Here is an 18608-nt window from a genome sequence, read left to right on the forward strand (position 1 = left end):
TGGGGGTAGGGGAGGGATGATAAAACAGGAATCCAGTTACAAGTTGCCTGTTGGTGCTAGGCCAGCAATTGGGGAGATCTGAGGTTTAACTTTATTTTTCTATAGAGATGCGTACCTCAGGCTCCTTAAATTCCCTTGAATTATGAATAAACGAATCAGTTCCAAAACAGTATTATTCCTGCTTTTGGAATCCAACAGTGAAAGGTAGAAAGTGAAAAGACAGTGAATTAACTGGCCTCCTGTCTACTGGTTAACCAAACTCAAAAAGACACGCTTTTACTCTGTAGTAATGAAAGGTCAGCATAGTGCACAGAAGGGGTTTATTTAGCTCTTTTAGTCAAGGATCACTGTTTTAGGGAATTCCCTGGAGGTCCACTGGTTAGGAATTGGTGCTTTCACTGCCAGGGCCCAGGTTCGATCCCTTGTCGGGGAACTAAGATTCCCACATGCCATGTGGTGCAGCCAAATAAAAATAAAATAAAGTGACTTTAAAAAAAAAAAAGGATCACTGTGTTATATTCTTTTGTTTTCGGTTTGAAGAATTCAGACTTTTCTTTTTAAATTAAAAAATACATACTAAAATTATAGCTAAATTATATTCAAAAGATATGTAACATGTTTAACCAGGATATACCTTATGGTCAAAGTTTTCATTCAGCAAGCAGTTAGACTAGTTGGTTAAAGACACTGTAAAGTATATTAACTTCATGCTGGAAGCCATGACATATCCATAACTATAATGTGTACAGAAACAGGAATTAACGTACCTAAGTCAAACAGGAGTCATGTATGCCCTTTAAGACAGAGGTCATATTCTACCTTAAAGACAATGTTACTTTCTAAAATTGTCTTCACACATTTCACCCTTTTAGGATCACCCAGTTCAGTTCCTGAGGGATGTGTGTGGAACCGGATTCCAGACTCTGGTCTGGAATGAAATGCCATGGGCCTTAGGAAAGGTCGCCTAACCTCCATGGAACTCAGGGTCCTCATCTGTAAAAGAGGAAAGTCTATGACTGAAGCCTAATCATACTAATTACATGTCATTAAATTTTATATATTCATGTCTTCGGCAACAATACTAAAGACGGTGCCGATCAGTTAGATTTCGCCTCATCTTGTGTCTCACAGGCTGCAATGTGGTCTTTTTTATATAAAATTATTGCTTCAGGGACTTCCCTCGTGGTCCAGTGGTTAAGAATCTGCCTTCCAATGCAGGGGACGTGGGTTCGATCCCTGGTCGGGGAGCTAAGATCCCACATGCTGCGGGGCAACTAAGCCCGCGGACCACAACTAGAGAGAAGCCTGTGCACCGCAGTGAAAGATCCCGCGTGCCGCAACTAAGACCTGATGCAGCCAAATAGATAAAATTTTTTAAAATATATTAAAAAATAAATAAAATTATTGCTTCAGTAAATTCATTAAAGTGATAATAATGAGAAGGAGGAGAAGAAGACCCGGAAGACAAGGAAAGAGAAAGAGGAGGAGGAAGCAACCAAACAAATTTATGGCTACATAAATTCACCAATATTAACTAAAGGCCAAGTAAATATACGCTTTACTATATGTTTTAATTATACTGCTGATTTCCTACTCTAACCATAATAACCACAGTAATTAAGTAATTAGACTAAGGATGAATCCAAAAAATACATTTCTAAAGACGGGGAAAAAAGACATAGTGATGTGGAGGTTCCTGAATCTTTTAGGGGTTTAAAGGAAATATTTCCTTATGTTAAAAAATAAATTATAAATCTGGCATTGGAGAGAGAGAGATCTAATATGCTACTCAATTATTTATTCAATAAATATTAATAGAACATCTATAATGGACAAAGCATGGTGGCATATGGTATTTTAGCAAAGACAAAGAGAATATGGTCCCTGACCACAAGACCTTACAATCTAGGAGGGAAGAGAAGACATAAATACAGTTAGCAGTAATACAAAATAGAATGTGACAAGAGATATAAGACAGGAATGCATAATTTATAAATAATATAGGTCAGAAGAAGGAGGGATCTGTGGTGGGCAAATTTATTGAAGAATTATTCATGGAGAAGGTAGCATATGAGCGAAGCCTTGAAGGATAGGTAGAATTATTCAATATGACTGGGAGAGAAGGAAAGATTATCTATATAAAATTGATTCTCAACAAGGACCTACTGGATAGCACAGGGAACTCTGCTCAATATTCTGTAATAACCTATATGGGAAAATGATCTGAAAAAGAATAGATATATGTATATGTATAACTAAATCACTTTGCTGTACACCTGAAACTAACACAACATTGTAAATCAGCTACACTCCAATATAAAATAAAAGTTAAAAAAGAAAATAAAAATTAAAACTGCAAAAAAAAAAAAAAAGAAGAAGAAGGAAGAGGGGGTAAACAGGACAGGCAGTTCAGGCAGAGCCAATGCCAAATAGGTGAGAAAATGAGCCTTGATGAGAGAAGACCCATAAATGTCATTTACGGAATACTTTTTATATGCTTTTAAAGCTCATTCATTTCCCCATATAATTATCCTATTAGAAGGGACCCTTAGCCCCATTTTCCAGAGGAGGCGTCAAGTGAAGTACCCCATGCACAGTCACACTGCTGGCGAGCGGCAGGGTTATTCAGAAGCACAGGTCTGAGGGCTCCAAAGCTACATCTTTTAGTCCTGATAGCATATAACTTCCCTCCCACCTCCATAACGAGGACTGGTGTGATCCAAGGTAGGAAGAGGCCGGGCCAATGGGGCTTTTTGCCACAGGCTAAAGGGTTTGCATCTTCAGAAAGATTTTGAATATCACTGGGAAAATGTCTGCAGAAACAGTGCATTAAAAATCCTCACTTGGCCATAATTAGTAGGAGACAGAGACAGATGATGAAAGAAGCAAAGTAACCAAGTGTGGGGTTCACGTAAGAGGTGGCAGAGCCCCAACGATATCAATGCTGAAATGGAAAGGAGAAAGCAGATGCAAAAGATTTTGCGGAGACAGAGTCAGGAGAACCTGAATGCATAAACTGAGAGAGAAAAACACGTTTATCGTGACTCCCAAGTTTTTAACCCAGAGCTAAGAAAATTCACTCTCTGTGGGGAAACAGTTCCATCTTAGATATGATTATTGAGTTTCAGTGGCAGTAGGATACCCGAGATCAAAGTCACGACCCACTGCAGCCACGGGAGTGAGTGACAGAGAAGAGAAAGAGCAAACAGCCACCACTAAGCTCTGAAGGGAGTCCTCACTTAAGAGGCCAAAGACGACCAGAATGAAGTCCGGTAGAGAGTGTGACTAAGTCAGAATAGAAAAGCAGCAGAGAGAGAGAGAGAGTAATACCATGAACACCTAGAGAGAGAAAGTCACGGTTGTACCACTTATCAAATTAAAGACAGCTGCAACTGTCCCTCTAACAATAGCAAGAAGCAGACCACAAGTTGTAAGTCCATAATTTTTGTTCATTTTCGTAAAAAAAAATGTTACTTTTTTATAATGAAATGTCTTTTGATCAGTTTTTATTATATATATCATTGAAGTTATAAAGTCATCACATGTGGATTTGTAAATAATAATATGTTCCTCTTTCGAATGACCAGGCATTTCAGAGCCAACCTATTATGCTGATTGTTAGGTCTAGAAAAGAACAGAAGGGAAAAATAACCTTTACTGTATGCTTATATGTGCCAGGCATCATTTCTATTTTGATATATATTTATACATGTGTATAGGGTCTGGTATGTATATTCCTCTATTATATATAAATATTGTATGTCTATGTATATATATATGTGTGTGATATGTGTGTGTTTATATATAGAGAGAGAGAGAGAAAGAGAGAGTGAGAGAGAGAGTCCCTTTTCATGTATTATGGCTGGTACATTTGATAGAGAACTAAACATTGGGCTACTTAAAGCTACAGCCCTAATATGCATAAGATTCTATGCTAATGTACAGGTTCTTGAGTACAAAGTTTTTACCTAATTAATTAAATCCAAAGACTACTGTATAGTTAGGAAATAAGTGTTTACTGCCATCTGGTGGAAGTCCGGACTATCTACAAACAAATAAGCTAGCAGTCTTTAAAAGGGCAACTATAAAATCTTTAACAAAATTATTTTGCACTAGTCCCTCCATCTTGTTTTGGAAAGGATCATCAAAGGTTATTGCTTTAATAATATCCAAAGAAAGAAAATGCAGCAGATCAGAAATTATGATATTTGATTTATCATTCTCCCCATGGCTGTAGAAGAACTATTTACTAAGGCTCCCATATTATCCTATTCAAAATATGATAAATTTACTTTCTGCCCCACAGACATGGTTGTGAACTCTCCTGAACCAATAAGGTGATACAAGAAAAAGATCTTTAGCAAAATGGCACAGAGTGTGCTGACATTAAAAGCAAAACTGTCCTGTATATTAAAAGCAAAAATACATGACTGTTTACTTTCCCCTCATGTCACCTAATTTCTTGTATGGTCCACAGAAACTGACATTATAGGAAGACAGCCTAATAATACAGTACTGCAATGCATTATCTGATGCAGCCACAAATGCCCTGATTACCTAATTCATAACTAAATACTTTGTTCCACATTTTGTCCATGAGTTTCTAGCACTGCATATTACTCAAAAATAAACCTTGAATTCCCTAAGACAATACTGTTAGAGATATTCAAATTGAATAAGGGTCCATTTCTAAATGTTGGTTCACTTTAGTAACTCAGAGAGAAATCTAAACAGTGTTATATCACTGTCCTAATTCCTAGATGTCTTCCACAATTCACACACATATACACACACAAAATATGGTGCTATTCTTGAATAGCTTGCAATTTATGTGTTTTGTCTCTATATTTAGACTACAGAATCTTCATCATACGAATGGTCTGATTTTCTTTAGTTAGTTCCCCCTTCATTTCTAAACAAACAAACAATAAGCTTATTACATTTTTCTGAATAACTTAGCCACCCAGTAAGTACTGGTTAAACAGAATATCATGTCAAGGAAGTGTAAGTAAAAATTTTAGGTGTTTTTTCTCACCTATGCTTACACTTAAGGTTGCAGCCCTTTAAACTTACTGTGAGATTTATCATGGTCTTCTATAGATGTTAATAATGTAAACATTACACAAAACCAGTTATCTCAGATGTTTATGTGTGCTGGAAACAATTGCAAAAGAGATGCCCTAGTGATGAGTTAATCTAATTCTCCTCTAGATTGCAAATTCTTAAAGAACAAGGACAAAATGTTAATCATCTTTGGTTTTTTCACAATAACAAAGTAGTGCTTCCACCTAGTAGACTGTCAATAAAAGGTTGAGTAATTTCAGTATAACAGAGATCAGGTTTTCTCAACATTGGCACTACTGGCATTTGGGGCCAGATAATTCTTTGTTGTGGGGTCTGTCCTGCACATTATAGGATGTTTAGCTGCATCCCTAGCCTCTACCCACTAGATGCCAGGAGCCACCTCTCCCCAACAGAGACAATAAAAATGTCTCCAGACATTGCCAAATATCCCCTGGGGACAAGATCACCCTCGGCTGAGAACCACTGATAACGGATGAACCAAGCAAGGCAAGTGTCGCATTCAGCCTGGATACTATCATTAATCTTGTTTTTTAACTTTGGACAAAATAAATCACCTCTTTGAGTCTGGGTTTCCTTTTCTGTAAAGTGAAATGATTGGATGTGCACCTCCTTGTCTCTATGATTCATTCATTAGACTATCCATTATTTACTGAATGTAAATTAAATGTCAGACACTGTTCTAGGCACAAGGTAGCCAGTGGTGAGCCTCTCAACTTTTTTCCCCATTAAGTTATCTGATTGACAAAGAAATGTCAGTTCTGGAAAATAAAAATAAATTTTAAAATAATAATAATAAACACTACTACATATTTTCTGTCTCCTTCCTCCCAGTGGAAGTGAAGGGACCTAACACTTACTGAATACCTTTTATGTACAAGGTGCTGAAAATTCACAAGATATTCCTTAATTCCAAAAAATCCCATGTAATATATATTATCACCTTGTTTACACACAAGGGAACTGAAGTTCAGAGAGGTTAACTATTTGCTTAAAGGCAGAGAGATTGTGAGTGGTCTACCTGGGACTTTTCTTCCCACTGCTCTAGGCCCTCTTTGCCACACTGGACAATATAAACACCATAAACTCAAAGGCAATTCAAAAATTACATCATCCAATTTACCAGGGGTGCCTCAAGCACATTAAATTAATATTTTAAATTATAAATCGGTGTGCTGAGAGTGGAAAAGCTGGGGGAGAAGAGTAATACAGCGCCAAATCCTGCCCTGTGATAGGTCCTTCCCTTTTAATACAAAAAGAGCTGATCCACCTTACTTTTTCTAAAGCAACTTCATAAAAGTCTGTCTAACTGGACTCTTACTCTCCTTTTATTAATATTTCTCCCCCTTCGCAGTCACTATATGAAAACTCAGTCAGCACTTCTTTCTGCTTCCTGACTTCCTCATCCCTTCCTCCAACCCCTGCATTCCGGTTTCCATTAAAAATGCTCTCAGTGAAGTCACAGATGACCCTATTCTTGCCAAATATTGTAAAGACATTTTGTTCCTGACCTTTTCGGTAGCGTTCCCCTCCTTGCTGAAACTCTTATCTTCCCTTGCCTGGCATCTATGACTCAGCCCATTTGATTTTCCAGTTGCTTCTATGACTTCTCAGGCTGCCGGTCTTTCTAATTTTACTTAATTTTAAGGATATTAACTTTAATTTAAATAACCAATGTGTGGCTGGTGGCTACCATATTGGACAGTGCCACTCTGGAGGGGTCTGCTCTGAACACAAATTATTTAGAACACTGCTCTTTAAGTTACATATAAAACCCATTCTCCTTGGCTTAATATCCATGGCCAGAAAAAAAACAGCTGCCCTCCATTTCTGGCCCCAGCACTCCCTTCCCACCTTCTAGCACCACTTCTAAACTCACACACATCTTACGTGTGATACATGAATTATCCATGGGAAATGTACAATGCCACATACCTCCTCGCCCTCATTGCCTGAACACGCTTCCCACTCTTCCCCGTCTGCCTTCCTCGTCCATCAAGCAGCTGCCCTTCCTTGTACCTCCCTGGCCCCCTCTACCAAAGGTGTGTTGCTATTGAGTGCCTCCCCATCACCAAAAGAATTGTAATACTAATTTCTAATCTTTTATAGGACATCCAGTAGACTTTTCTAATTCTTATTTTAGACAAGATTCTCTTACCTTACTGCTTAATTTTTCAAAGGGTTACTTTTCCAGAACAGTTACTTCGAAACATTTATGGTACAAGCAGCCCATAAATTCCAAAGCTCTATTTCATTTAGTCGAGCAGACTCATTAAAATTGAGTCAGATATTTATAAAAGCAAGAACAATCTCTACTTATCATATTATAAAATTAATCATGCCGGCATCCCTTCTTGGATGCTTACCATGGTCACACATGATGCCAAGCACTTCACCTCATTTCATTCTCTTAATATTCTTATTATACAAATATTGTGATTATCCCCATTTTCCAGGGGAGGAAATGGGAGTTTAGAGAGATTAATTTGCCCAAATATGGCTCCAAATGCCTCTCAGACACAAATCCCGAAATTTTCTTCTTCCCATTCTCTAAGCTTAGAGAAGCCTGAATAGCTTCTTCATATTCATTCATTCAAAAAATATTCACCAAATGCTTTTGAAGTACCAGGCACTGTCATAAGTGCTGGGTACACAGTGGTGATGTTACAAAAAAAAAATCCCTGCCTTCAGGGAGTGTCCATTATGACAGAGAAAGTCAAAAAAATAAAATTTACGATAAGTGAGTTCGTGGGAAGTACTATAAAGAAAATCATCACAGATTAACATGATGGAGAGAGTAATAGGGTTGAGTTCCAGCTTAGACTGGGGTCAGCATGTTTATACAAATTTTTAGTAATACTAAAAATTCCAACACCAAATTTTGGTTTAGAATCCCAGAAGAAACTCTAAATTGAAAAACAGAGTTGAGGAGAGTAGAATGAATGGACATTTTCATACATCTGAAAACGTATTTTCTATACACTACCATATATAAAATAGATAAACAACAAGGATTTACTGTATAGCACAGGGAACTATATTCAATATCTTGTAATAACCTATAATGGAAAAGAATTGAAAAAAGAATATAAGTAGATACATATATATATGTATGTATAACAATCATTTTGCTGTACACGTGAAACTAACACAATATTGTAAATCAACTACACTTCAATTACAAAAAAGATTTAAGAATAACTAACTTAAAAAAATAAATCAAATATTTTCAAAATTAGTTTTAAACCAGATAACCAAACTTTAATTAAATCATTGCTAAAACATCTGTACTATTGTATCTACCTACCCTTCATTCTGATTGTCAACATGCATTTAGTGGAGAAAGAAAAGACCTTTCTAAGTTTTTACCATTTTTATTGACAGCTTTAGGACAGTGCAGTATCTCAAGGAAAAACCCCTTCCTTCTCCAATGGTTTGAACAATGAAAGCCACCCACCAGTAAAAGAACACCCACAGAAGATCAACCAGAAACTATCTAGGCTACACCATATCGACTATGCGCTGATCATGGCTCCAACGCAGACATTCTGAAAGAGTGAAGCTAAATAGCAAATCTCAGGATGGATCCCACACAGATGCAAATCAGATACCGCCTTCCAGATGCCCGTACAGCAAACTAACCACACGGTTCTGTTGTGGTGGTAGCTGCTGTTTTCATTTTCAAGACAAAAATTATTTTAAGGTTTTAACTAATATTTACATTTTGAGAACAACTGACATGCCAATCCAGAACACGACAGGCAATGATGAAATGTGCATAATAACTGTTTCTTCAAATACAACATCTTCTGTATTGCCTGTTCCACTATTTCAGAATCAGAGATTTAACAGCACTATATCCATTCATCTTACCTCTGCAGCTAAATAGTTCCCGGTTGCAAGATGTTTAAACCTGAACAAGCTGTTCCATTGTCCTGCACCTCCACGGCATGGGTCATGATGAACTACCTACAGACAAAAAGAGAAACGAAAATAATGGCTAAAAGACATGCATGTTCCTGGCCAGCAAATGCCAACAGTTTACATGGGGTGCCCGCCTGTTCATGCTAAACTTGTCAGATCTAATATACGTTTTCAGGAGGACAATGTGGCAGAAAAACAAAATTCCCCATAAATGAGTAATTGCACAGTTAACTCACTGGGCTTGCATGATTCTCCCACCTCACAGCTGCAAATACAGATGCCTTACTTCAAAAGACATGTTTCCCGGGCCAAAACTGGAAATACGGTGGGGTTTCCCCACGTTTCTTATTCATTCATTCAACAGATTATGAATGAATCTGTTGCCTACCACGTGTCAGGTACTCTTCTAGGCAGCAGGGACCGCAGTAATGAATAAGACCAGAGCTTTCAATGAATACGATTTGGCAAGTGCCAGGAGGAACTAAATAGAGCACATGACTGGGTACCTAGAGTAGGCTACTTTCGATCAATACGGCAATCAGCATGGGCACTCTGGTGGATAAGAATGAGACAGTCATGCAGAGAGATTGGAAGAGATCATTCCAGGCAGAGAGAACCATAAACGCCAAGGCCTGGAGGTCTGGATTAACTTACTTCCTGGCCCTTTCCATGTGTTGCCTGTTTACTAACACCATGTCCTTTGATGCCTGTCCTAGAAACCTGTCTTGCCCCAGATGCTGAGCCACTAGGCTCACTGGGAATGAAAGTGGGGTCTGCAACTGTCACTTAACGACAGGTGGCTCGGTGCTGTAGCAAAGCTCAGGCTTTCCAGTCCAAAGACGACTGTTTATGAGTCCCAGCTCCACCAGTTACTACGGTATGATCACAGCAAGTAACGTAACATCTTCAAGCCTGCTTCTTCATGTACCAGGTGGGTTTAATTCATAGGATTGTTGTGAAGATTAAATATCATAACGCATATTAGAGTACTCAGGTAAGTTCCCACTATTCTCCAACAGATTAATACTCTTTGCCTCCTTCTTCTCGTTCATACTGTTTGCCTCCAACCCCAGCATCAAATTCTGGGTGCTAACGTACAGGACTTTCTAATGCCTTTTGCTAGACTCCAGCTCCTCTATGTCTTCCACTACTCCAAAAGCTCAATGAGGTAATGATGAAAATACTTCAAAGTGGGTGAAGTCTTACAAAAATGCTCCCCCTGTAGCCAAACACTTGCCCATCCTTCAAAGCTCAGTTCTCACATCGACCTTCTACCACCCATCCTTTGCTAATCCCACCAGCTACTGTGATCTTGTCAGTGTTTGAACTCTTACTCCTTTTGCGAGAGGCATAGATATCTTTAAGAATCTGATCAAATCAAGTGGCTGTCTCACATACACACATACGCACACACACCTTTTGTATACCACTGCTAGAGGTTAACAAATAACTTGAAGCTCACCATGAATCACAGACTAAGAACTCCTGTCCTATACACGAGTGGGTCTAGCAACAGTAGTACAGCTCCCTAGGGGACAATTTGCAGATAGGGAAGGGAGGGTGTTTTCATGTATCACAGTGATTTTGGAGGGATGCTAGTGGCATGAATGGGCAGTCGCCAAGACATTAATTATCCTGCAATTCACAGGAGAGTTCAGCATAGGCTAGATATTGTGTACAACACTCAGGAGCATCCCCGCCCTTCAAAGTGCTCCCCTGTAGCACAGGGGCGGGAAGCAGAGGAAAGCGAAAGAGAGGCTCCTCTTAGGGCTTCAGTAAAGGTGGTGGCAGCTGCCTTGTGCAGGCTCGCACAGGGAGGAGTGGCTTCTGGCACTGCCAGATCTTCAGACAAGACCACATTCCCCGCCCCACTTTCTCCCACCCAGTCCTTCCAACAACGTTGAAACCTAATTTCCTGTATTAAATACCTCTCTGCCTGAAACACCTGATGCTCAGTCTTCCTGACTGAAGCCTGGCTGATGCAGCGCACAATACAGAAACGTCCCATAGTATTGCAGAAATAAACCTACCACAAATATAAACTGGTAATGCTTTAACATGTAATCATACTAGAAAGCTTTTACATCAAGTTATATGAAAAGGCGAATAATTTTAGAGAAATTCACTATGGAGAAGGAAGTTTAAATGAATCCAAGACACTGCCTCAAAATTATTGAATAATCTATTCACTCTCTCCATTCTGACTGCTCAATGGGACGCATCATTTCCAACCACGCATTTTGTTGGAAAGGATTTCAGTGCAGAGGTACAATTACAGCAAAAGCTATAAAAATAATGGTAAATATATAAGAGGAGAGATTCAAAACTCCTTTTAACAGACTTAGAACCAAACATTAAATAGACAGAGACACGTGAAATGCAGGGAAGTTGCTATCTGACTTTTTCATCACTGTATTTTGCTAGTAAAGTTTTAAAATAATATTTCACATTATTGCTATCCCTATATTTTGAAAATTTTGGAAGCACAGTGATAAGAAAATGTGTATTTTAATTATGTATTTATCTTCTGGTTGCCTGTTAATCTTTCTCTTACCCTGATAAGAGAAGTTGTGGGGTAGGCTTCTGGGAAGAATATCATGTAGTTTTGGTGGTGGCTGTTTTCCCCAGACCTTCTCAATTCCCTTCACTTACTGAAGGATATGGTCTCCAAATATATTGAAGGATATGGTCTCTTCTGAATGCTAGAGACTGAAAGTATGCCTCAACATGAGTGTGGTTTCAAGAAAAAAAACTACGCTTTTGTGCTATTTCATCTCTATTCTAAACCATGTCATAACTTAGAGAATTATTTTGACGCTTCACTTATAATTAAGGCTCAGCTCATTTGCATAAACATGATACTTCCTCATTTTCTCTGTTTCAATAGTTTGGAATTTGCCTCATTATCCCTATTTCAATTATAGTGATTTCTTTTTTAAATCATGTACAAATAAGTCTATTCTGTTATTACTTCACCTAATACTAGATATTATTTGAGGGCACACATTTACCTCTGCTCTTTCATTTTCCTGTACTTGTATAGAATGTCTTCTGATCCTCTTCTTCTACTTCTCTCAAATCCAAATGTGTCCATCAAAGATAGATATAAATATTTTATCTTCTAAAGTAGGTACTTACATGTTGAAATACATATTGTTTTATACAAATTATTTTTCTTTTGTTTCTCCTTTATATTAGAATTTGGGCATTTTATTAACTTTTAATCATGAGACTATAAAATAATATTAAATATGAATTTCATTTTCATACATAGAGGAAGTATAACAAAATATATGCTGTAAAAGAGGGGTGATGAATTTGAAATGGTTGAGAACCACTGCTGTAGGGTCTGGATGTCCATTAAATCAAGATGGAACTTATCAGGTTGTTTGTAGTTAACTACGTATATCTTATCTCTTCCATGGTACAGAAAGGTCCTTTAAAGAAAAATCCATACCTTACATTTTCTTAATTACTCTATCATATTGGCACACATAAGCAAATACCTCTTTTAAATTTTTTGTTTGTTTGTTTATTTATTTATGGCTGTGTTGGGTCTTCGTTTCTGTGCGAGGGCTTTCTCTAGTTGCAGCAAGTGGGGGCCACTCTTCATCGCGGTGCGCAGGCCTCTCACTATCGCGGCCTCTCTTGCTGCGGAGCACAGGCTCCAGACGCGCAGGCTCAGTAATTGTGGCTCACGGGTCTAGTTGCTCCGCGGCATGTGGGATCTTCCCAGACCAGGGCTCGAACCCGCGTCCCCTGCATTGGCAGGCAGATTCTCAACCACTGCGCCACCAGGGAAGCCCAAGCAAATAACCTCTTAAAGGATGATGAATTCTTAACTATGGGTCTCCTCACTCCAATAGAAACGGCATCCCCCGAAGACACAAATGTTCTTTTCAGTGACTGTGCACTTCAGATCCTCACTTACAGTGAGTCCTCCTCTCCATTTCAACTCCAGTGCCATTCGAGGCACAAGGCCTATAGTCTGATCAGTCTTGACAACACTTCACAATGGAATTTTAAAAAGCTAAATCATATATATGCCCTTATTAAATGAGAGAGAGGGAGAGATGCCCCTGAGAAGATAGATAAAGGAAGTAGCAACATTTCAAACTGGTCACAGCAGTAAAGAGGTACAAGTGGGTTCACCAAAATTATTGTTTTATGGGTCTATCACAAATGATGGTTATAACAGTAAACTGATCAGCCTAGTGATCTTGTCTTATTGATATAAGTATTTATTAAAAGCCAGAAAATATTTACATACCTCTATTTCCCAGAGTGCTTTAGAACTGGTGGCAGAAGTGGCTGATTGACGCAAAGTTGTACGAAGGAAAATGTGCTGTTTTTTCTCATATTCATCACAAGTCAGAAACTTCTCTTGTTCCGCATGAAACAATCGAACAACATCACCCTAGAAAAACAGGTCAAGAAAACTATATTTCCAACAAAAGTTTGAACAAATAGACATAAGAAGTGGGTGTCTCTCTATAGTTTTGATACTCCGGGCCTTCTGCTAACACTTGGCTTTTAATGAGTATGTATAAATATACATTTCCAAATACAGGAGGGAAAACTCAATGTGAGTTTTAAGGTTTATAGTCACATTCTAAACTTCAAACCTCAGTGAATACACAGGTTTTGCATCTAGAAGCTCAGTAAGACTAACTTCAATTCTTCCAGTAAATGTCTAGGTAGCACATACTTACCCCTTTTAGTACATCCTCTCGATAGGAACTATATTTCATGAATAAAGTGATTTTCCAGCTAGTGTTGCAATTAACAGCATTCACCTATGAATGAAGAAACATTAAGTTATAAGACTGCAGATTCAATTTTATACCAGAAATTATTACTTCAACTAGTAGAAGGAGCAGAAAGAACAACTTTGGTATGTATGTCAAAAAACATCATCAAAGGACCATCTGAAATCTACATGTACCTCAGGAATATTAACTAGCATAACTGGGCTGATGCTTATGAAAACAATGAAAGAAACTATGGGACTTTTTTTTCCTCTCATGAGAAAATCAACAAATTCATTTCCCCTCCTCCTGAACTTACCTCTTTACACCCTGGATTATCAAGAAGCTCTATGTTGCTGGCATGTAGTGGCTGTCCTGCATTCACGGGCATCAAAACAACCTTATCTCCGACAACAATCTGGGAATCAGAAATAAGTTGCAATTGAGACACTGCATGGGTCTGTGGTGCTATATCTGAAGCTAAAAATAACTGCACAGAAGTCCTCGTTATTGACCTAACATTTGACCTATTTATCCTCCATATAAATTTTTTTTTTTTTAAGGGAACGCTATTTATTTATTTATTTTTGGCTGTGTTGGGTCTTCGTTTCTGTGCGAGGGCTTTCTCTAGTTGCGGCAAGCGGGGGCCACTCTTCATCGTGGTGCGCGGGCCTCTCACTGTCGCGGCCTCTCTTGTTGCGGAGCACAGGCTCCAGACGCGCAGGCTCAGTAGTTGTGGCTCACGGGCCTAGTTGCTCCGCGGCATGTGGGATCTTCCCAGACCAGGGCTTGAACCCGTGCCCCCTGCATTGGCAGGCAGATTCTCAACCACTGCGCCATCAGAGAAGCCCCTCCATATAAATTTTAATTCAATTCTTTTTCTCTTCAAGGTAAAATATCTTCTGATAAATGATTATATAATCATATAATCATGTCCCACAGTGCCTATCAGTCTGGATTCAGAAAGCTGGTGTAGATACTTTTTTTTTTTTTTTTGGCCACTTCGCACAGCATGCGGGATCTTAGTTCCCCGACCAGGGATTGAACCCACACCCTTGCAGTGGAAGCATGGAGTCTTAACCACTGGACTGCCAGGGAAGTCCCTAGATCCTTTTCTTATTGGTCTCCTATTTCAGTTAGAGCTTTCTTAATGTCAATAAATAGGTCAGCATGCCTCCACACCAGGTCTGATGCCATGTATACAGGAGATACAAAGAGTGAATGCACCCACCACAAATAAACCAATCTGCCTAAATATTAGAATCACTTCAAGTGCAAGTAGGAAATCTTATATATTTGTATTATTTCCAGAATTAAAAACAAATCTATTATATTTGATCTTCCCCATAGTCTCAGAAATTTATTAAACATTTTAATGTCATCTGGATTCAGAGAATGCAGAATCAAGTATGACCTTGTAGGAATACGTTTATAGTTTGGGCCTTGGGCAAATGGTTCACTTTTATCTTAAACATCCAACACTAATATTGCTCCTTAAACCTGGTGCTCATTTTTTTAATCTCACTTTTTTTATTGGAGTATAGGTGCTTTACAATGTTGTGTTAGTTACTGCTGTATAATGAAGTGAATCAACTATATGTATACCTATATCCCCTCCTTCTTGGACCTCCCTCCCTCCACCCCGCATCCCACCCATCTAGGTCATCACAGAGCACTGAGCTGAGCTCCCTGTGCTATACAGCAGGTTCCCACTAGCTATCTATTTCACACATGGTAGTGTATTTATGTCAAACCCGATCTCACAATTCACCCCACCCTCCCCTGTCCCCCACTGTGTCCACATGTCCATTCTCTACATCTGCATCTTTATTCCTGCCCTGCAAATAGGTTCGTGCTCATTTTTAGATAAAAATTAAAATCAGTTATGGGAAAAGTGCTCTAAAGAAGTAAGTCTAAGTTGATTTTTTATTTATGCTATCATTAACAATGTCTGCTTCATCTTCAAGTATTTTTATTCATATCTCAAATTGTGGGGAAATGAAGTTGTGCTTTCTTAATGATAATAATGAAGTTATTTTATAGTTATTAAAGTTACTTTTGTTGTTAGGTTCTGCTAGAAGACTTATTATGGTAGTTACCTACACTCTCCTTCAGAGAATTGCTCACCATCTCAGAAATGAAAACCAACACCTTCCCTCTGCATATTTCATATCAACTAAATATTAGAATAGATTAGTAGACAACTGAGAAACAAATCAGGACTCAGACAGTAAAAACAGACAGAACTGCTTCTCCCTGGATCTGAACCTAGACCAAGACTTTAAGGAACACAATTTCACACTTTCAATATAAATTAACCTTTAATAAATTATACACAGGAGTCTACATTCACCTATAGTACTGTTGGCACAAACTATATCTGAAGATTCAAATGTGATAGAGAAGCCTCAAGCTCATTAATGGAGCAAAAGAAGGTTATCCTTTAATTTGCAGGAATAGCTTCTGTTATTTACAGGACTGGTCTCTATTCACCATCCTGCCTTTCAAGTCCATAATCAGGCAGACGCTGTGACTCAAAATATCCATCACAGAAACTCTTTATATGTCCAGATAATTTTTATGATTTTTCGTAAAGAAACTGTGTTGAGTGAGAGGATGAGGGGGCAGAACTGGCCTATATTTGTATAAAAGAGGGAAAGAGCGTAGGAGTGTATGCATAAGAAATTCTCCCAGTGGTTAACTGTAAAAGAGAGAACTGGGAATTGAGGACGTAAAAAAAAAGGTAAGAGAGAGACCTTTCCCGATATATCTTTATATTGTTTTCTATCTTTGAACCATGAATTGGTACCTATTTTAAACAATTAAATTATAAACAAAAAATAAAAGTCAACATGACATAGACATATTTTCAACATCCCCTCGAAAAACAAAAACATGTGTTATTGCCCATGACACCAAGGCAGCTCCAAGTCTCAGAATCATGTAGAAGCCTGAGTAGTCTTCCATACTATAAACACTGGGACTTGATACCACATTCTGCCAGTGCTATATCTGGTCTTCCAATTTCTTAAAGAACAATTCGATTTGGTTCACTGTCATTCTTATCTGTACCATACAAATATTAGCCAGTAAGTTGCTAAATATAATGCCATATTTTAGCTATTTCCTTCCAATTAAAAGAATACTTTTGATTGCACCTATATTCACTGCTCTAAGTCTTACTATTTATTATAGCTGTCTGTATGCTTTGGGCCAATCCCAAAGTTAGTTTTACCTCGAAACACCACCTGTAAAGCCTTATATAATTTTAAGAGACTAGCCATATAGCCAAAATGTCACCAACTCCAAGGATCCGTAAGAATGGTATTCATAAGGAGAATCTAACATTAATTCACTGATTTCCAGGTCCTAGGTCTTGTTCTTGACAATGGTTACCTTGACTACCCACGTTGAATAAAACTTACAAATGAAATGGACAAGATGCTAATCATAAGATATAAAAAGAACAGTAAGAAGTGCCAGGAATAAAACAAAAGTATGTAATGAATAGTCTCTATTTTCAGGGAATTCACATCTACTTAGATCACTTGGTAAACATGGAACTTGGTCATATTTTCAGAAGAGTACAGGCATGAAGCCTGATCCACTGATAGGGTCAGATGCCTTCTGAGAAGTCACATAGTTAATACAGAACTCGAATTTTCTGCCATATCACATTCACCCTAGTGCACAAACATTTAAAAAAACTGCAATTCCAAAAGCACTTCTGTTGATTCTATGTTAACAGCCATGTAAGATTCACGTTGGGATTTTACCGAAAATGAAGAGCAATGTAATGCCACTGGCAGCTACCCTTCTTTTGAAGTGGCACCTGATGTGGTGAAAAGAACATTGCAATAGAAATCAAAACACCAGGGATCAAGTCCACCTTCACTAGAATTCCAAGGGGTCTAGTTCTGCAAAACAGCAAAATCTACTTGCTATTTAAAGAGACTCTTTCCCTAAGGGTTGGTTTTTTTTTTCTTGATTGAAAGATTATCTGGCCTTTTCTCCCCTTTAAAATCTACCACCAATGTAAAGAACTAAGGCCTTCTTAGATCAAAGTTTTAAATGAAAAATTAACTACTCAATCATGGGAAGATAAATGAAAATGAAATATTTATGAACTCTGCTCAAGGCTGTCCCCAGTGACTTTCTAACTGAGCAACAGCAAGTGAGGACTTCTATACAGCTGAGGGATCCATGAATCTATTTTCCCCCAAAACTATCCACCCCGAAATTCTATAAGATAAATGACAAAGGTGTCCTTAACCGGTAGAAACCACTGATTTTTGAGGATATGAGCATTTTTCTCCCCAGACTATCATCAGCCTCATTCTTACATTTCATTTTGGTCACTGAACATCTTGTGGATACTTATAACCTAAATCGCAACTTAACTAATTGCTAAATAGTAAAATAGAAATTTTAAAGTCCTTTAAACCTTACAATTTCCTCCTCTAAGTTTAATATGTTTTGAAAGAAAATCAACAGTAATTAAATCACTTGTTATGAAATAACAGTGTTTCCAATTGCCTTCAATAAAATACAGGAGGCTTGTATTTTAGAAAAATGCTACCTATTCCTAGCAAAGAAAATGACCATTACGATACAATTATTTACATGGCAAATATAGGGCTGTGGATATGCTTATGCTTTCACAGCAACCTTAATCACACATAAAAGCTACACAGTGGCGAGCAAAATCAGTGAGCTATTTCAGCAAAAAGCAGTGTGTAAGGTTGCTTGAGCCATGCTTTATAGAGCACATCTATATAAGGAGGATCTCTATATCGCACTTAACAATTACATTGTCCATTTTAACCAAGATGGAATGTTTGGGTGGTAGGTTGT

General features: G+C 38.1%; 1 protein-coding gene across 4 annotated transcripts in view; it reads right to left on the bottom strand.

The window, feature by feature from the left end:
• ITPR2 (inositol 1,4,5-trisphosphate receptor type 2) overlaps positions 1-18608 on the bottom strand; it is a 524073-nt gene that overhangs the window by 399574 nt on the left and 105891 nt on the right. For all 4 annotated transcript variants that reach the window (XR_009505331.1, XM_059935504.1, XM_059935506.1 and 1 more), the window contains 4 exons: positions 14074-14172; positions 13719-13802; positions 13277-13423; positions 8956-9051 (listed from right to left, as the gene is read on the bottom strand). Coding sequence is in view for 3 of the 4 variants with exons in the window: in XM_059935504.1 (XP_059791487.1) it covers positions 8956-9051; positions 13277-13423; positions 13719-13802; positions 14074-14172 (426 nt within the window). In the remaining variant the exon portion in view is untranslated. The remainder of the gene's footprint in view (positions 1-8955; positions 9052-13276; positions 13424-13718; positions 13803-14073; positions 14173-18608) is intronic.

The sequence above is a fragment of the Balaenoptera ricei genome, chromosome 10, assembly GCF_028023285.1.
Source record: "Balaenoptera ricei isolate mBalRic1 chromosome 10, mBalRic1.hap2, whole genome shotgun sequence".
NCBI lineage: Eukaryota > Metazoa > Chordata > Mammalia > Artiodactyla > Balaenopteridae > Balaenoptera > Balaenoptera ricei.